At 43.4% G+C, this 17,193-nt stretch overlaps 1 protein-coding gene across 7 annotated transcripts in view; it reads right to left on the bottom strand.

Annotated features, from left to right (window-relative positions):
* Window positions 1-16,739, bottom strand: part of mllt10 (MLLT10 histone lysine methyltransferase DOT1L cofactor) — a 172,497-nt gene extending 155,758 nt beyond the window's left edge. For all 7 annotated transcript variants that reach the window (XM_060900009.1, XM_060900010.1, XM_060900011.1 and 4 more), the window contains exons 1-2: window positions 16,306-16,739; window positions 5,478-5,557 (exon numbers count right to left, since the gene is read on the bottom strand). In XM_060900009.1, coding sequence (XP_060755992.1) covers window positions 5,478-5,557; window positions 16,306-16,444 — 219 coding nt within the window. In that variant the 5' untranslated portion in view covers window positions 16,445-16,739. The remainder of the gene's footprint in view (window positions 1-5,477; window positions 5,558-16,305) is intronic.
* Between the last annotated feature and the right edge of the window lie 454 nt (window positions 16,740-17,193).

Raw genomic sequence — 17,193 nt, 5'->3', positions numbered from 1 at the left:
TCCTAAAATGTGGTCAAGATATTGGGACATAAATATTAGAGACAACTAACACAAAGCTTACAGCCTTATATTTAAAAGCACTATGGAAGTAGTGGATTCTGAATTGTCAAAAAAAAAAAAAAAAAGTCCTCTCCGAGAATCACTTCATTTGTTTCTCCCAGCCCTGCTTAAAGCTACACTTAGGGCGTATTCACACCTACGTTGTTTGGTCCGGACCAAACGAACCAAATTTCCCTTGGTCCGGACCTTTTGGGTTGGTCTGAATACAAACCACCGAACTCTGGTCCGGACCAAACAAGCGGACCGAGACCGAGCTGCAAGGTCGGACTCGGTCCGGATCAAAGGAACCCTGGTGCGGATCTTTTGGAGGTGTGAAAACAGACCAGACCTGATCTGACAGTTTTGCTTTTTTGTACCTCGGGAGCTTCCGTTGTTTGTCGAGCATTATGGGAAACAGAGTCTTGACACTCCACCGCAAAGTGCAAACACTGTTTCGGTTGTCAAGGGAACCTTACGACAGTCGTTCAGTCACCAGTGGCAGGCGAGTACAAAAAATGAGTAGGGGGCAAACGTGGGCCGAGGAAGAAACGCGTACCCTTGTGGATATATGGGCAGATGTCCACATATCTGAGCTTTTGGAGAGAACACACAAAAATGCCGACGTGTTTGCTGTATTCAGTGAGAAAATGAAGGAGAAGGGGTTCACGCGCTCCCCAGAACAATGTCGGCTAAAAGTGAAGAAACTCCGTCAGACCTACATTAAAATCAGGGACATTCTTTCAAAAAGTGGCGGTACTAGCGACGCAAAAAAGAAATTCATCTATTACGATGACCTGGATACTATTCTGGGGTCAAAATATAATTGAGGCGTGGCTTTGTTGATAGATTTTGGTCCGCTTACTAAAATGTACAGTGTGAAAGTGAACCGCACCAAAATGAAAAAATAAAAAAAAAACATTTGGTATGGACCAAAGCAAGTGAACTATCAAACTATCCTGGTCTGAATACACCCTTAATCTTCTTTATCTTTTTTTTTTTTTTTTTAAGATATTTTTTGGGCTTTTTCAACTTTAGTGGATAGGACAGTGTAGAGACAGGAAATGAGCGGGAGAGAGAGACGGGGAGGGATCGGGAAATGACCTCGGGTCGGAATCGAACCCGGGTCCCCGGATTCATGGCATGGCGCCCCATCCACCTGAGCCACGACGCCCCCAATCTTCTTTATCTTATAGCAGATTACACAAAACTCCCATACACACGTCAGAAAATTACCTGAAATCTGTTCTTTAACTTGTCCTTCACTTAAAAACTGGTACGAGAACCAGTTTGAATCAATTTGAATTTTGGAACCCTGTGACACAAACTTTGTACCCTGATTGTAAAACAACCCTTAGGTGAAAAAGTTAGAAATCTCCTATACCACTATGGCAAGAAAAGCCAAAAAAAAAAAAAAAGACTATGACCCCTTGACTATGGCAAGGGGTCAAATCATAAATGTTGAGATTAATTGTAGATGTTGGTCCTTCCTCATTAATGTACCATAGCTCAAAAATGTTTCACATGTAATCTTCTCGAAGAGCTTAGATACTGAGCAGGGAGGTAATTAGGAGGTAGCGCACACACCCTTAAAATGATGTTTATTGCCTCACAGGAACTGCATACATACAGCGTTTACCACAAAAATGTCAACACAACAAGTTTACTTTGCACGTTTCCTCTTTCCGTGGCCTCTTGAAACTGCCACTTTCATTTTACGCCCATTAAAAATGTGCAGTGTAATCTTTATGCACATACCTAACCATCAGCAAATTATTTTTTCAATACAGTTGAGGCCAAAAGGTTACACACACCTACGATAAAGACATCTGAAATCCATGTTTTCACAACTGCACACATTTCCTGTGTCACAGGCCCCTCCAAAAGTATTGGAATGGCAAGGCCAGTACTTGTGTTTTTGCTCTACACTGAAGACATTCGGGTTTGCGATCAGAGAGTTCAGACTACATTTCCTACATTTAGATGTGCTGAACAACCTCGAACAGGGCACCTTGGGTGGCAGACCACCCAATTTTTAAGTAAGCAAAATTACTGGAACAGAGTACATCAATAAAAAAAAGTAAATAACACTTATTCTATCCACATTTGCTGGATATGAGCAATCGCGCACTCTGATTGGCTACTCTATTACTAGGCTATCAGCTCATATACCATGAGTAGAGAAAAACAAAATGGCGGAGTGCGTTGCTGGACCAGCCAAGGATGAAATAAAAACTCTCCTCAAAAACAAAACCCCAACAAATAGAAAAAAAAAGGCAACAAAATATGGAATAAAAGTCTCTTTTTTTTTTATTTTTCAAGAATTATTATTATAGCATTTTTCACAAATTGCTACTATCATTTCACTAGTTTGTTTACATTCTAAGCAGAAATTATTTTGTCAGACAAGTTTTTTTCTACCAAGTTTGCTTAAAATAAAAATGCTCCGTTACTCAAAATCCAGTGAATGTGGATTGAATAAAACAGTTATTCCACTCAATCTCGTCGTACATCGCTTATAGCCAACTCGGTGCTACGCTCCTCGTTGGCCATCAGCTCATGTACGACTCGATTTCATGGAATAACTGTTTAATATTTAGTTCGTTGAGATACCCAATCATCAAGACAGAATTGTAACTCAGTCAGGTTTGTGGGAAATTTTTAGAATTGCTCTGAAGTGTAATTTGGTTTGGCCTACAAAACACACACACACACACACGGAAGCGTATTGCAAGCAGCACCACTAAAATTTCCATCTTCTAGGATTACTACTAAAGCATATCAACCTCTCACATTTAACCACAACATGAACCATAAGCAGAGATGGCAGCCAGACAACACATTTAACAAATAAAGACAAGTAGCTGTAGAGTTTTGTCGTTCATGTAAACACAACAGACTGCATGAAGTTGTTGCAAGACTCTGGTCAGGCAGCAGATGTGCATTATTCAAAGCACCAGGTGATAATGACTCTTTGTAATGTTAATTAACAGATTAATATTTTTCCTGCTGGAAAAAAAAAAAAAAATCAGCTTGGTTTGACCTACCATCTGCCAAAACACAGGACAAGCTGGTCAAGCAGACAGAAAAAATGTGAGTTAATGCCACTAACGCAACACCATAGACAAGTTGTTTCAAGAAAATAATACAACAGCGAGGCACAATCCCAAACACACAATCAATTTAGTCAAGTAAAAACTGACGATAGAAAATACGAGCTTGTGTTTTGGTAGCAGGACAAGCCAAGCTGGAGGGAGTATTTTAGTAATAAAGAAACATCCATGATCCATAACCGCTTATCCTTCTACAGGGTCGCAGGCAAGCTGGAGCCTATCCCAGCTGACTACGGGCGAAAGGCGGGGTACACCCTGGACAAGTCGCCAGGTCATCACAGGGCTGACACATAGACACAGACAACCATTCACACTCACATTCACACCTACGGTCAATTTAGAGTCACCAGTTAACCTAACCTGCATGTCTTTGGACTGTGGGGGAAACCGGAGCACCCGGAGGAAACCCACGCGGACACGGGGAGAACATGCAAACTCCGCACAGAAAGGCCCCTGTCAGCCACTAGGCTTGAACCCAGGACCTTCTTGCTGTGAGGCGACAGCGCTAACCACTACACCACCGTGCCGCCCCTAATAAAGAAAAGTTTTCCGGTTAATGGTTGATAAATGTCCAAATGAATCCAAGATTTATGCTGTTAGATTTTTCTGGTGGTCTTGTATTCTCTCAACGAAGGAGCATTTTTTGTCCATGAGCAGGTCTGTGTGACATTACTGGAGAACTTGATATGTCTTGAAGGCAATAATTAAGGAAAGGATGGAAAATGTCTTGGCTGACCATCTACATTTGAAATAACTGGGACTTTGTGCACATTTCAGTTTTCATGAAAATGTTTATTTTTCAAAAATTTAAAAAAAAAAAATTTTTGGCGGCACGGTGGTGTAGTGGTTAGCGCTGTCGCCTCACAGCAAGAAGGTCTGGGTTCGAGCCCCGTGGCCGGCGAGGGCCTTTCTGTGTGGAGTTTGCATGTTCTCCCCGTGTCCGCGTGGGTTTCCTCCAGGTGCTCCGGTTTCCCCCACAGTCCAAAGACATGCAGGTTAGGTTAACTGGTGACTCTAAGGCTACGTTTACATTAGACCGTATCTGTCTCGTTTTCTTCGCGGATGCACTGTCCGTTTACATTAAACCGCCTGGGAACACCGGGAAACGGGAATCCGCCAGCGTCCACGTATTCAGTCTAGATCGTGTCAGCTCCGGTGCTGTGTAAACATTGAGAATACGTGGATACGCTGTGCTGAGCTTTAGCTGGCGTCTCATTGGACAACGTCACTGTGACATCCACCTTCCTGATTCGCTGGCGTTGGTCATGTGACGCGACTGCTGAAAAACGGCACGGACTTCCGCCTTGTATCACCTTTCATTAAAGAGTATAAAAGTATGAAAATACTGATGCAAATACTGATGCAAATACTGCCCATTGTGTAGTTATGATTGTCTTTAGGCTTGCCATCCTTCCACTTGCAAGTGGTAAGTGATATGCGCTGGGATCTCACACACAGCGGCTCAGTCCCGAATCGCGGCTTGTGCACTTCACTCGCGCGCTGTGTGAGCTGCGCAGGGCCGGAGTGCGCACCCTCCAGAGGGCACTCGCTGTTCAGGGCGGAGTGATTTGGAGCGCAGGATGCCTGCGGAGCCGAGCGTATCCGTGTATTGGCGTTGCTGTGTGCACGCAAATCGTGTATTGGCGTTGCTGTGTGCACACTAATCGTTTTAAAAACGTTAATCTGATGATCCGCTGATACGGTCTAATGTAAACATGGGCTAAATTGAGCGTAGGTGTGAATGTGAGTGTGAATGGTTGTCTGTGTCTATGTGTCAACCCTGTGATGACCTGGTGACTTGTCCAGGGTGTACCCCGCCTTTCGCCCGTAGTCAGCTGGGATAGGCTCCAGCTTGCCTGCGACCCTGTAGAACAGGATAAAGTGGCTACAGATGATATGAGAAAAAAAAAATTTTAATTTAAAAAAAAAAAAAACACACAGGCAGGCAGACAGAGACAGAAAGGCAGGCGGGCAGACAGAAAGGTGGGCATCATCTTTGCACTAATGTCTTCAATCCAGCAAAGAACCATCACACTTAAGTGCACTTGATTAATCAACCAGTCTTTTTTTTCCCAACCGATATGGTATATTAGATGCTGCGCTTCAAAAGAAACCTTTCTTTATCCCCAAAAGTGATCTACACTTCAACACTTTAACCTCCATTTCCCGATGTTTGACCCAGAGCGTTATGAAGTATGGACAGGACTGGCCATTCGTTTAAACAAATGCTCAAGATCGATACTAAACTTCCTGAAAGAATTAAACAGCTTCTATAGAAAAGAACTGCATGCTGGCTGTATGGATGCTTCCAAAACATCGAACACTCACCACTCGTGCTGCTCGCTCCTGAGATTCACATTTTCTGCAGAACCAGGGACCAGTTGGGACTTGGACAATTCCATAACAAGCTGAAGAGGAAAAAAAAAGAGAGAGATTTAGTCCAAAATGACGAGGACGTAAAGGGAAATGGGTTGTTGATTTTATGAGCAGTAAACACGTTTATGTGATAAACAGACCAGAATGCTCATGACCGCAATAGTATTTCAGCACTAACTCTTCAACCTCAGCACTACATTAAGGTACACCAGGTTATACTTCATATGTATATATTTTTCCCACCTGTAACTGTACTGACATTGCATTATAGGTCCAATTGTGAAGATTAAACGTGACGATCCGCGAGAGATGTGGAGCGATGGTGTAGGAGTGATTGAGGGTGGAAAAGTGAACAAGTGACAGTCAAGACTTCACTACATTCAAGTTGTGGTCAGCTTTTAAGATAAAATTTTACTCTTCGTTTTCCAGTCAGAGACGAATCAAGTTCATAATTATTTTAATTGACACTGGGAAACTTAAAGGAAAACTCCGGAGTGAAATGCTTTGTAGGTCTATTCTCGCATTATTGGGAGTGCATACGTTGAGTTGCTATCACAATCACGTCAATTGGATGTGTTTTGAGAGAATTCGTTTTTTGTGATTTCAACCGGAAAAGCGCCAACACGGCAGTGCCCGGGGCATGTCTTTTTGCCGATACAAAACGCTAGTTTTAAAACCATTGCAAAGCTCAAAACAACATGACAGTTCTGTGGAAGTGAGTAGAGGGTTCCTACAAACAAAACGAGGTGTCTCTAGCTCTGCAAGTGCACGGATAGAGTGTGTAGAATTAGTAAATACAAAGCCAGTGACCTTACCTGAAGTTGGGCTTCCTCAGACGCCATCTTCGGTGGACAGTCCGTAAAAGTCGAGTGCCGAGTGCAGAGCCCATCCCGCTGGAAATGCACAATGGGCTCTGCACTCGGCACTCGACTTTTACGGACTGTCCACCGAAGATGGCGTCTGAGGAAGCCCAACTTCAGGTAAGGTCACTGGCTTTGTATTTACTAAGGGTGTATTCAGACCAGGATAGTTCGATAGTTCACTTGCTTTGGTCCGAACCAAATGGTTTTTTAATTTTGGTGCGGTTCGCTTTCACACTGTACATTTTAGTAAGCGGACCAAAATCTGTCAACAAAGCCACGCGCCCTGAGGTCGCTCAGCTATTGGTCAGAGACGACACGCGCACAAAGCGTTAAGTTCAAAAGTAGTCATGGAGGCTTTCCGTGCTGTGATTCTTTTTAATGTCATCAAAGCTATATGTTTTTTCCAGTTTTTACAATTGTGCGATTACTATGCTGTTGTACAAGTAATTTATCAACGACGACAACAAAGGGCAAGGCGGCTACAGAGGATAGCGCTGATGAGCGCACATCATGTTGTGACAGTTTTGGCTCTTCACGCAAGACGGAGGAGGTATGTGTCGGGATATTCGCCTTATCCATCGCAATAGATGAATTTCTTTTTTGCGTCGCTAGTACCGCCACTTTTTGAAAGAATGTCCCTGATTTTAATGTAGGTCTGACGGAGTTTCTTCACTTTTAGCCGACATTGTTCTGGGGAGCGCGTGAACCCCTTCTCCTTCATTTTCTCACTGAATACAGCAAACACGGCGGCATTTTTGTGTGTTCTCTCCAAAAGCTCAGATATGTGGACATCTGCCCATATATCCACAAGGGTGCGCGTTTCTTCCTTGGCCCACGTTTGCCCCCTACTCATTTTTTGTACTCTGTAGTCTAGCCTACCACTGGTCTGAATGACTGAACGACTGTTGTAAGGTTCCCTTGACAACCGAAACAGTGTTTACACTTTGCGGTGGAGTGTCAAGACTCTGTTTCCCATAATGCTCGACAAACGACGGAAGCTCCCGAGGTACAAAAAAGCAAAACTGTCAGATCAGGTCCGGTCTGTTTTCACACCTCCAAAAGGTCCGCACCAGGGTTCCTTTGGTCCGGACCGAGTCCGACCTTGCAGCTCGGTCTCGGTCCGCTTGTTTGGTCCGGACCAGAGTTCGGTGGTTTGTATTCAGACCAACCCAAAAGGTCCGGACCAAGGGAAATTTGGTTCGTTTAGTCGTTTGGTCCGGACCAAACAACGTAGGTGTGAATACGCCCTAATTCTACACACTATCTGTGCACTTGCAGAGCTAGAGACAGCTCGTTTTGTTTGTAGGAACCCTCTACTCACTTCCACAGAACTGTCATGTTGTTTTGAGCTTTGCAATGGTTTTAAAACTAGCGTTTTGTATCGGCAAAAAGACATGCCCCAGGCACTGCCGTGTTGGCGCTTTCCGGTTGAAATCACAAAAAACGAATTCTCTCAAAACACATCCGATTGACGTGATTGTGATAGCAACTCAACGTATGCACTCCCAATAATGCGAGAATAGACCTAAAAAGCATTTCATTCCGGAGTTTTCCTTTAAAAACATACCGTATCAGCTGAGCTCCATGTAAAACATCGTGCAGGCTACAAACAAACTTGGGAAATAAGTGTACTCGGTTTAATCAGTGTAGAATAAGGAACTGTTCTTGCATCCTCCATAACTTGCTCTCAATTTCAACAAACCCATCCACTGTGACTGGTGCTCACAAATATTCACACGGGGTTTTGGGTAAGAAAGCACTACCGAGTCCGAATCAATCCGAATATGTAACTTACACTCTCGGCCCTGTCGATCACAGGGACTCTAGCCAATCGCAGGCCTCTGTGAGCTCATGTATGTAGAAGAGGGCAGAAAGTGTGCTCCTTTGAGAGTTGTGTAGCCCTGTGGCACAGCATGAGCTGACTTCAGGTGACTATGAGGACAGTCATATCATCTTGTTGACTCTATTGCCGCTTTTCCACTACCAACGCGGCTGAGTTGGGCTGAGCCGTGCCGTGCTGAGTTGGGCTGAGTCGAGCTGAGTGGGGCTGTTGGAGTTGCATTTCGACTACAACTGCGCTGAACCGTGCTGGCTGGAAGTGGGTGGACACATTGGGTGGAGTTAGCGAAAGTGGGTGGACGTCAGGTGATGTCATTATGCGGCGCAAACAGTGACATCAGTGACCTTTTAAGCGGTAGTCTCACAACCCGGAGAGTAAACAATAAACATGGAGGACATGGAGTCGTTAGTGTTGCTGGTCTTAGTTCTGTGGCTTGTTGTCACCGACAACAGATACTGGCAAGAGCGTATAGATGAGGCGAGGCGCATAAGGCTTCATAATTCTCGTAATTCTCCTTCTTCCGGGTTTACGGTGTTTACAGATCCCAGCGTGCTCGCGGGGCGTGTGTGGGCATGTGAGGACACTCCTCCTCACCAATCAGTGCACAGGGGAGTGTCTCCTCACGCCCCTAGCCCCACTCGGCTCGGTTTGGCTCGCTTCAGCCCCACTCCAAAACCGTGCGAGTTTTGGGGGCTGAAGCAAGCCGAGTCGTGCTGTTCTTAGATAGTGGAAACGCGAGCTGTGTCGGGCTGAAGTGAGCTGAAGCGAGCTGAAAAAGGGTAGTGGAAAAGGGCCATATGAGGACTGTCGCATGAGAAGGGAGAGCTGGATGGTGGGAAGGAATTTTTTTAAGGACTGTGTTTGGAAAGATTACACCATATCTCGTTCTATTAAAAGCACCAGTAGAAATAAGTCCAGGTCATATACGTCTATCCCAACTGAACTGGCATGTTAGTAAAGATTCCAGTATATCCAGCAGGAAAAGAGGTTCTGCACTTTTTTCCTTCAGTCCAAGAAATGCTCTTTATCATCATCATCTCCCACCAAAACAAACAAACCCAGAGTTTAAGGACACACAACAGTGAAATATACAGTACTGTACAAAAGTCTTAAGGACATGTAAAGAAATGCTGTAGACCAAAAATGGCTGAAAAAAATAATAATAAAAAAAAAATACTATAAAACAGCAGTAAGCTGTAATAAATGAAACAGTCAGTACTTGGTGTGCGACAACCCTTTGCTTTAAAAAAAAAAAAAAAGTCTCAGGTCCAGTGAGTGCAGTTTGATGCGGAAATGAGCTGTAGGTTTTACTGAGCGTCTTACAGAACCAGCCACAGTTCTTCTGGACACTTTGACCGTCACACTCACTTCTTCATTTTGCACCAAAACCCAGCAGCCTTCATTATGTTTTCTTTTTTAATCTGAAAAGTCATCTCTTATGTAATATGCTGCTCAGATACAAACCTTTTCTTCTGTAACATTTAATTCTGTGCTGGAAAACGAACGTTTGGACTCTAAAACGTTTTTGTACTGACTCGATAAAGTTTGTGTGAAAAAAAGGGGCATCAAAGACTTTTGCACAATACTGTATATCCTGCATATATATAAGATGTGCCTTTGAGGTTACCTCCTTAGCAACGAGGAAATTTACAAGTACTGAGCGGAGTTATCATGGTATCATCCATTATCTGTAGCCGCTTTATCCTGTTCTACAGGGTCGCAGGCAAGCTGGAGCCTATCCCAGCTGACTACGGGCGAAAGGCGGGGTACACCCTGGACAAGTCGCCAGGTCATCACAGGGCTGACACATAGACACAGACAACCATTCACACTCACATTCACACCTACGCTCAATTTAGAGTCACCAGTTAACCTAACCTGCATGTCTTTGGACTGTGGGGGAAACCGGAGCACCCGGAGGAAACCCACGCGGACACGGGGAGAACATGCAAACTCCGCACAGAAAGGCCCCCATCAGCCTCAAACCCGGGACCTTCTTGCTGTGAGGTGACAGTGCTAACCACTACACCACCGTGCCGCCCATCATGGTATCGCTCATTCAGTATTTTACAACTGCTAGTAGCGTTAATATTCATCTTCCTTTTGGAATATTTCTAGCAACAATTTTAATCTCCATTTATGTCTTATTTAAAAGTAAATAACTTTACACATCCACCATTAAAACTGCCATTAAATGGAGGTAAAATTGCCCAACCCACAAGCGCCTGATGCTAGCAGCTCTTGTTGGCAGACCAACAGCAAGTTGGCCTTTTGGTTCCAGATCTTGAACCAATTGTGAAACATCTCTTTCATAGTGAAAAACTGAAACATTTCAAGATTTAGCACAGGTACCCTGTCTCTGATCAACAGCTACAAGGGACAATTTATGCAAATATGCTGCTCAGATACAAACACTGTTTTCCATAACATTTAATTTTGCGCTGGAAAACGAACATTTGGACTCCAAAATATTTTTTTACTGACTCAATAATGTAGGTCATAAAATAGAAGAAATCAACAACTGTTTGTATGGAAAAAAATAGGGTGTCTAAGACTTTTGCACAGTACTGTAGACAACACTTAAAAGGACTTGTTACAGAAGTAAAACTTATTGCGTTCCAAACCTCCATACATGTGACCTACAGTGGTGCTTGAAAGTTTGTGAACCCTTTAGAATTTTCGATATTTCTGCATAAATATGACCTAAAACATCATCAGATTTTCACACAAGTCCTAAAAGTAGATAAGGGCAATTCCATGTAAATGTCAACCTCACCATGCAAAAATAAAGCAACATGTAAAACATCAAAACCACTCCCAGAGATATCACCTAGGCCTGTATTTTACAGATGTGAATAAGTTGAACCAATTTGTAACCAACCTAATATGTCACTGTCAGTCTTTCTTTCTTATAATGTAAAACCCAAGCTAAAATCAACTTTGATCATGTACAATTCTATATTATTGCCACAAGCCACAGAAATGTATGCTAAAATCCACAAAACAATAGCCATCCTAAATATTATTTAAGAACTTTGATAGTTTTAGCTGATATTTAGAGAGTTTTTCAAAGGGTTATGGTGGTTAAATTGCTGATTTTCTAAACATATGCCATGTCAACCCAGTTAAACAAATGAGACAAAAATATTATACTTGGTCATTTATTTATTGAGGAAAAATTATCCAATATTACATATCTGAGAGTAGCAAAAGTATGTGAACTTGTAGGATTAGCAGTTAATTTGAAGGTGAAATTAGAGTCAGGTGTTTTCAATCAATGGGATGACAATCAGGTGTGAGTGAGCACCCTGTTTTATTTAAAGAACAGGGATCTATCAAAGTCTGATCTTCACAACACATGTTTGTGGAAGTGTATCATGGCACGAACAAAGGAGATTTCTGAGGACCTCAGAAAAAGCGTTGTTGATGCTCATCAGGCTGGAAAAGGTTACAAAACCATCTCTAAAGAGTTTGGACTCCACCAATCCACAGTCAGACAGATTGTGTACAAATGGAGGAAATTTAAAACCATTGTTACCCTCCCTAGAAGTGGTTGACCAACAAAGATCACTCCAAGAGCAAGGCGTGTAATAGTCAGTGAGGTCACAAAGGACCTCAGGGTAACTTCTAAGCAACTGAAGGCCTCTCTCACATTGGTTAATGTTAATGTTCATGAGTCCACCATCAGAACACTGAACAACAATGGTGTGCATGGCAGTGTTGCAAGGAGAAAGCCACTGGTCTCCAAAAAGAACATTGCTGCTCGTCTGCAGTTTGCTAAAGATCATGTGGACAAGCCAGAAGGCTATTGGAAAAATGTTTTGTGGATGGATGAGACCAAAATAGAACTTTTTGGTTTAAATGAGAAGCGTTATGTTTGGAGAAAGGAAAACACTGCATTCCAGCATAAGAACCTTATCCCATCTGTGAAACATGGTGGTGGTAGTATCATGGTTTGGGCCTGTTTTGCTGCATCTGGGCCAGGACGGCTTGCCATCATTGGTGGAACAATGAATTCTGAATTATACCAGCGAATTCTAAAGGAAAATGTCAGGACATCTGTCCATGAACTGAATCTCAAGAGAAGGTGGGTCATGCAGCAAGACAACGACCCTAAGCACACAAGTCGTTCTACCAAAGAATGGTTAAAGAAGAATAAAGTTAATGTTTTGGAATGGCCAAGTCAAAGTCCTGACCTTAATCCAATGGAAATGTTGTGGAAGGACCTGAAGCGAGCAGTTCATGTGAGGAAACCCACCAACATCCCAGAGTTGAAGCTGTTCTGTACGGAGGAATGGGCTAAAATTCCTCCAAGCCGGTGTGCAGGACTGATCAACAGTTACCGGAAACATTTAGTTGCAGTTATTACTGCACAAGGGGGTCACACCAGATACTGAAAGCAAAGGTTCACATACTTTTGCCACTCTCAGATACGTACTGTAACATTGGATCATTTTCCTCAATAAATAAATGACCGAGTATAATATTTTTGTCTCATTTGTTTAACTGGGTTCTCTTTATCTACTTTTAAGACTTGGGTGAAAATCTGATGATGTTTTAGGTCATTTATGCAGAAATATAGAAAATTCTAAAGGGTTCACAAACTTTCAAGCACCACTGTACTTAGGATCAAGGGCAATTTTTAGCGCAATACCAACGCATACATCATGAAGTCTGTGATTTACACAGAGATCGCATCTCCTTTACGAATCGATCATAAATCACGTCACAACACGTCCTCTGGCAACGATAAGATATCTGGATATACCGTAGATCTAAAATCACGCACAAAGAGCAAATTGGGATGTTCTTGTTACATGTACCAGGATATGCAAAAAGACTTGCGAGCAAATACTTCATCGTTAGATTTTAATTAACTCAGTGATGGATTGAAACCATGATATTTTAGACTAAAAAGTCAGAGCAGGTTGTGGAACTTTTTTTTTTTTTTAGAAATATGTTTATTGGTTTTCACTTTAGAAAAGACACACAACCACAACAACAACCACACGGCTCAGCTACATGCACAAAACAATAATTATTACAAAAACATAGTTATGACAGTTACACAGCATCAAGCAATTTCCTATTACCTTTCAAAAAATCCTTGTAACATAATATCAGACACATCCGGGTCTAAAAAATTCAGATATGGTTCCCAAACCTTAAAGAACTGGTTTGACTTTGAGTGTATTACACATGTAAGATATTCTAGAGGTACTATGCCAGACAATACATCATGCCAACTCTTAATAGTAGGCACCTTATCACTGATCCATTGCAATAGAATATTTGTTCTAGCTGCGCATGTTAGAATACAGTAAAGTCTCTGATTCCTTTACATCACAAATCTGCCTGGAAGACCCATAATAAGAGACATAGGTTCCATTTCTACCCTCACACCCAGTATCTTTTCCATTTCTGTTACAACATCTGACCAATAGCTCTGCAGTTTATGGTGGGGTTTACATTAGACCGTATCAGCGGATCATCAGATTAACGTTTTTAAAACGATTAGTGTGCACACAGCAACACCAATACACGATTCGCGTGCACACAACACCACCAATACACGGATACGCTCGGCTCCGCAGGCATCCTGCGCTCCAAATCACTCCGCCCTGAACAGCGAGTGCCCTCTGGAGGGTGCGCACTCTGGCCCTGCGCAGCTCACAGAGCGCGCCAGTGAAGTGCACAAGCTGTGATTCGGGACTGAGCCGCTGTGTGTGATCCCAGCGCATATCACTTACCACTTGCAAGTGGAAGGATGGCAACCCTAAAGACAATCATAACTACACAATGGGCAGTATTTGCATCAGTATTTTCATACTTTTATACTCTTTAATGAAAGGTGATACAAGGCGGAAGTCCGCGCCGTTTTTTAGCAGTCGCGTCACATGACCAACGCCAGCGAATCAGGAAGGTGGATGTCACAGTGACGTTGTCCAATGACGACGCCAGCTAGAGCTCAGCACAGCGTATCCGCGTATTCTCAATGTTTACACAGCACCGGAGCTAACACGATCTGGATTGAATACGTGGACGCTGGTGGATTCCCGTTTCCAGGCGTTTTAATGTAAACGGACAGTGCATCCGCGAAGAAAACGAGACAGATACGGTCTAATGTAAACTTGGCCTACGACATGACCATAGGCAATGAGTTAAAGTACCAATCTCTGTTTTACATTTGAGGCACATTGGTGACAAAGTGTGATTAAACATATGTCGGCGGTTAGGAGATATGTGCATTCTATGTAAAATCTTGAACTGTATTGATTTAGCCCGGTTACAAACTGAAATTGCTTTAGCATAGGTCCACATATCATGCCATTCATTATCTCTTATTGTAACAGAGAGCTCAGGCTACGCTTACATTAGACCGTATCTGTCTCGTTTTCTTCGCGGATGCACTGTCCGTTTACATTAAACCGCCTGGAAACGCCGGGAAACGGGAATCCGCCAGGGTCCACGTATTCAATCCAGATCGTGTCTGGTCCGGTGCTGTGTAAACATTCAGAATACGCAGATACGCTGTGCTGAGCTCTAGCTGGCGTCTCATTGGACAACGTCACTGTGACATCCACCTTCCTGATTCGCTGGCGTTGGTCATGTGACGCGACTGCTGAAAAACGGCGCGGACTTCCGCCTTGTATCACCTTTCATTAAAGAGTATAAAAGTATGAAAATACTGATGCAAATACTGCCCATTGTGTAGTTATGATTGTCTTTAGGCTTGCCATCCTTCCACTTGCAAGTGGTAAGTGATATGCGCTGGGATCACACACACAGCGGCTCAGTCCCGAATCACTGCTTGTGCACTTCACTCGCGCGCTCTGTGAGCTGCGCAGGGCCGGAGTGCGCACCCTCCAGAGGGCACTCGCTGTTCAGGGCGGAGTGATTTGGAGCGCAGGATGCCTGCGGAGCCGAGCGTATCCGTGTATTGGCGTTGCTGTGTGCACGCGAATCGTGTATTGGTGTTGCTGTGTGCACACTAATCGTTTTAAAAACGTTAATCTGATGATCCGCTGATACGGTCTAATGTAAACATGGGCTCAGTCTCCCATTTTTCTCTAAGCTCCTGGAGGCCTACAGCTGGTAGTGTGCGCAGAGCTCGGTTGTGGAACTTGCACTCGAGCATCTCTACATACAACATTCTCTTCTGTTCCACACATCTGTATGGAGCACGTGCACAGAACGTGACGTTACAGGAAGTCAGGTGGTGTGAAGGGAATAAAACACTTTGATGTCAAAGTGGTGCACAAAGTGTGTGCTGTAAAAAGGAGGAGTGTGAGAGAGAAAGCTGTACTGCTTAAGAACATGCTGGGATATAGTACATAGAACCCAGAATAACTGACCTACTAACCCAACTGTTGCTGCTCCACACACACACGAACTACAGATTTATAACAAGGCCAACTCAGAAATCACGTGACACATCAACTAATAGAACAAGAAACAGTCCAACAACTCATTATTATCAGCTGTTACTGATCTCTGAAACCGGATATTGTACAGTTAGTGTGACAGCAGCTTCCTGACATAATATTTAGCCAGAACGTTCAATATTACACTCCAGAATGCATTTAATTCACCAGTTAACTAGCAAAATTACTACACACAGCAAGCTGAACAGTGTAACTAATTATTTAAAAACCCAGGAGAGCTAATTTCAGGTCTCCACGTTGGCACTGCTAAAAACTTATTCACCAAAACATGTGGCAATCCCTAGACAACATGCATTTTTTTTTCCCCCACGCGTATTCGAACAAGTCCCGCCTACTCCGCTATGATTGGTGAGTGTCGGTCTGTCCTCTGCTTCTTGATTGGTTAATATCTTGCAATCAGAACTAGCTAGCCATACAGCCGGCTCGATTGGCCGGAATACGGGTTTAGTTATTAAAAAAAAAAAAACCCAGGCGCCTAGAAGCTAGCGAATTAGCTTAGCATGCGAGTTAGCTTAGCAACCACGCATCAAACACGACGCATTCAAACCGTATAGGTGTGACCTGAGGTGACCTTATTGTTGTCGTGTTTTAGCTCAAAAGACAGTGATTGAAAGCGAAGTAGTAATTTGTACCTTGGTGCACGGCGACGTTACAGCCGTGTCCGTCGCAGTAAACCAGCGGGTTTTCGGCCCAGCCTCTCTCGTCAGAGCAAACACAGCAACCTCCAATCATCTCCTTCATATTAGCGGCCAAGTAGTCGCTAAATACCATCTACAAACAGAAATCAAGTCTCCAAACGTTTATATCGAGCCCTCGTCACGAATATCCAACATCCGTTTGGATGAAAAGTCCATATTTGTCTGATGTCGGTCTCCTTCACATCAGAATCCGAAGGGTCGCAAGAAAAAAAGGTGGAAAAAAAAAAAAGACGTCCAAACGACTGGATCAAGCCTGCGTCTGTATATCTAATTCCACGTTCGATGAAAAGTCATAGCTGGTCGTGTTTACGAGCTAAATTGCTATTTTTGTTTTGTTCAACACACAAACCCGAAGGCTGTCGGGAAGTAATAGCGCGATGTGCGCATGCGCAGCGTGAGGAACACTAAAGGAACTGATTGGTAGCAGCAGGCCGAGAAGTGTCCAAGAGCACAAACCTCATACCCAGTCCTTCCTTTACTCCTTATTTACTCTGTTTCAACTTCAAAATTTAAGTTATGTATTTAGTATTACTGTACGAGGACATACAGAAACTCAGTCTTGACACATGCTGTCACTGTTTGTTTACTGCATCATGAGCGCCTCTGTTTTACTTTAGCATTTGGTTTATTTCATCACCCTGTGTTTTTCAAATCCAAAAATTCAGATTCAATCCAGGAACAGGACTGATTGAGAATTATTAATAAATTAATTTGGGCACAGGGCGGCACGGTGGTGTAGTGGTTAGCGCTGTCGCCTCACAGCAAGAAGGTCCGGGTTCGAGCCCCGTGGCCAGCGAGGGCCTTCTGTACGGAGTTTGCATG

The sequence above is a fragment of the Neoarius graeffei genome, chromosome 19 (assembly GCF_027579695.1).
Source record: "Neoarius graeffei isolate fNeoGra1 chromosome 19, fNeoGra1.pri, whole genome shotgun sequence".
Taxonomy (NCBI): Eukaryota; Metazoa; Chordata; class Actinopteri; order Siluriformes; family Ariidae; genus Neoarius; species Neoarius graeffei.
The sequence above is the reverse complement of the archived record's forward strand: the minus strand, read 5'-3'. Positions and strand labels throughout refer to the sequence as shown.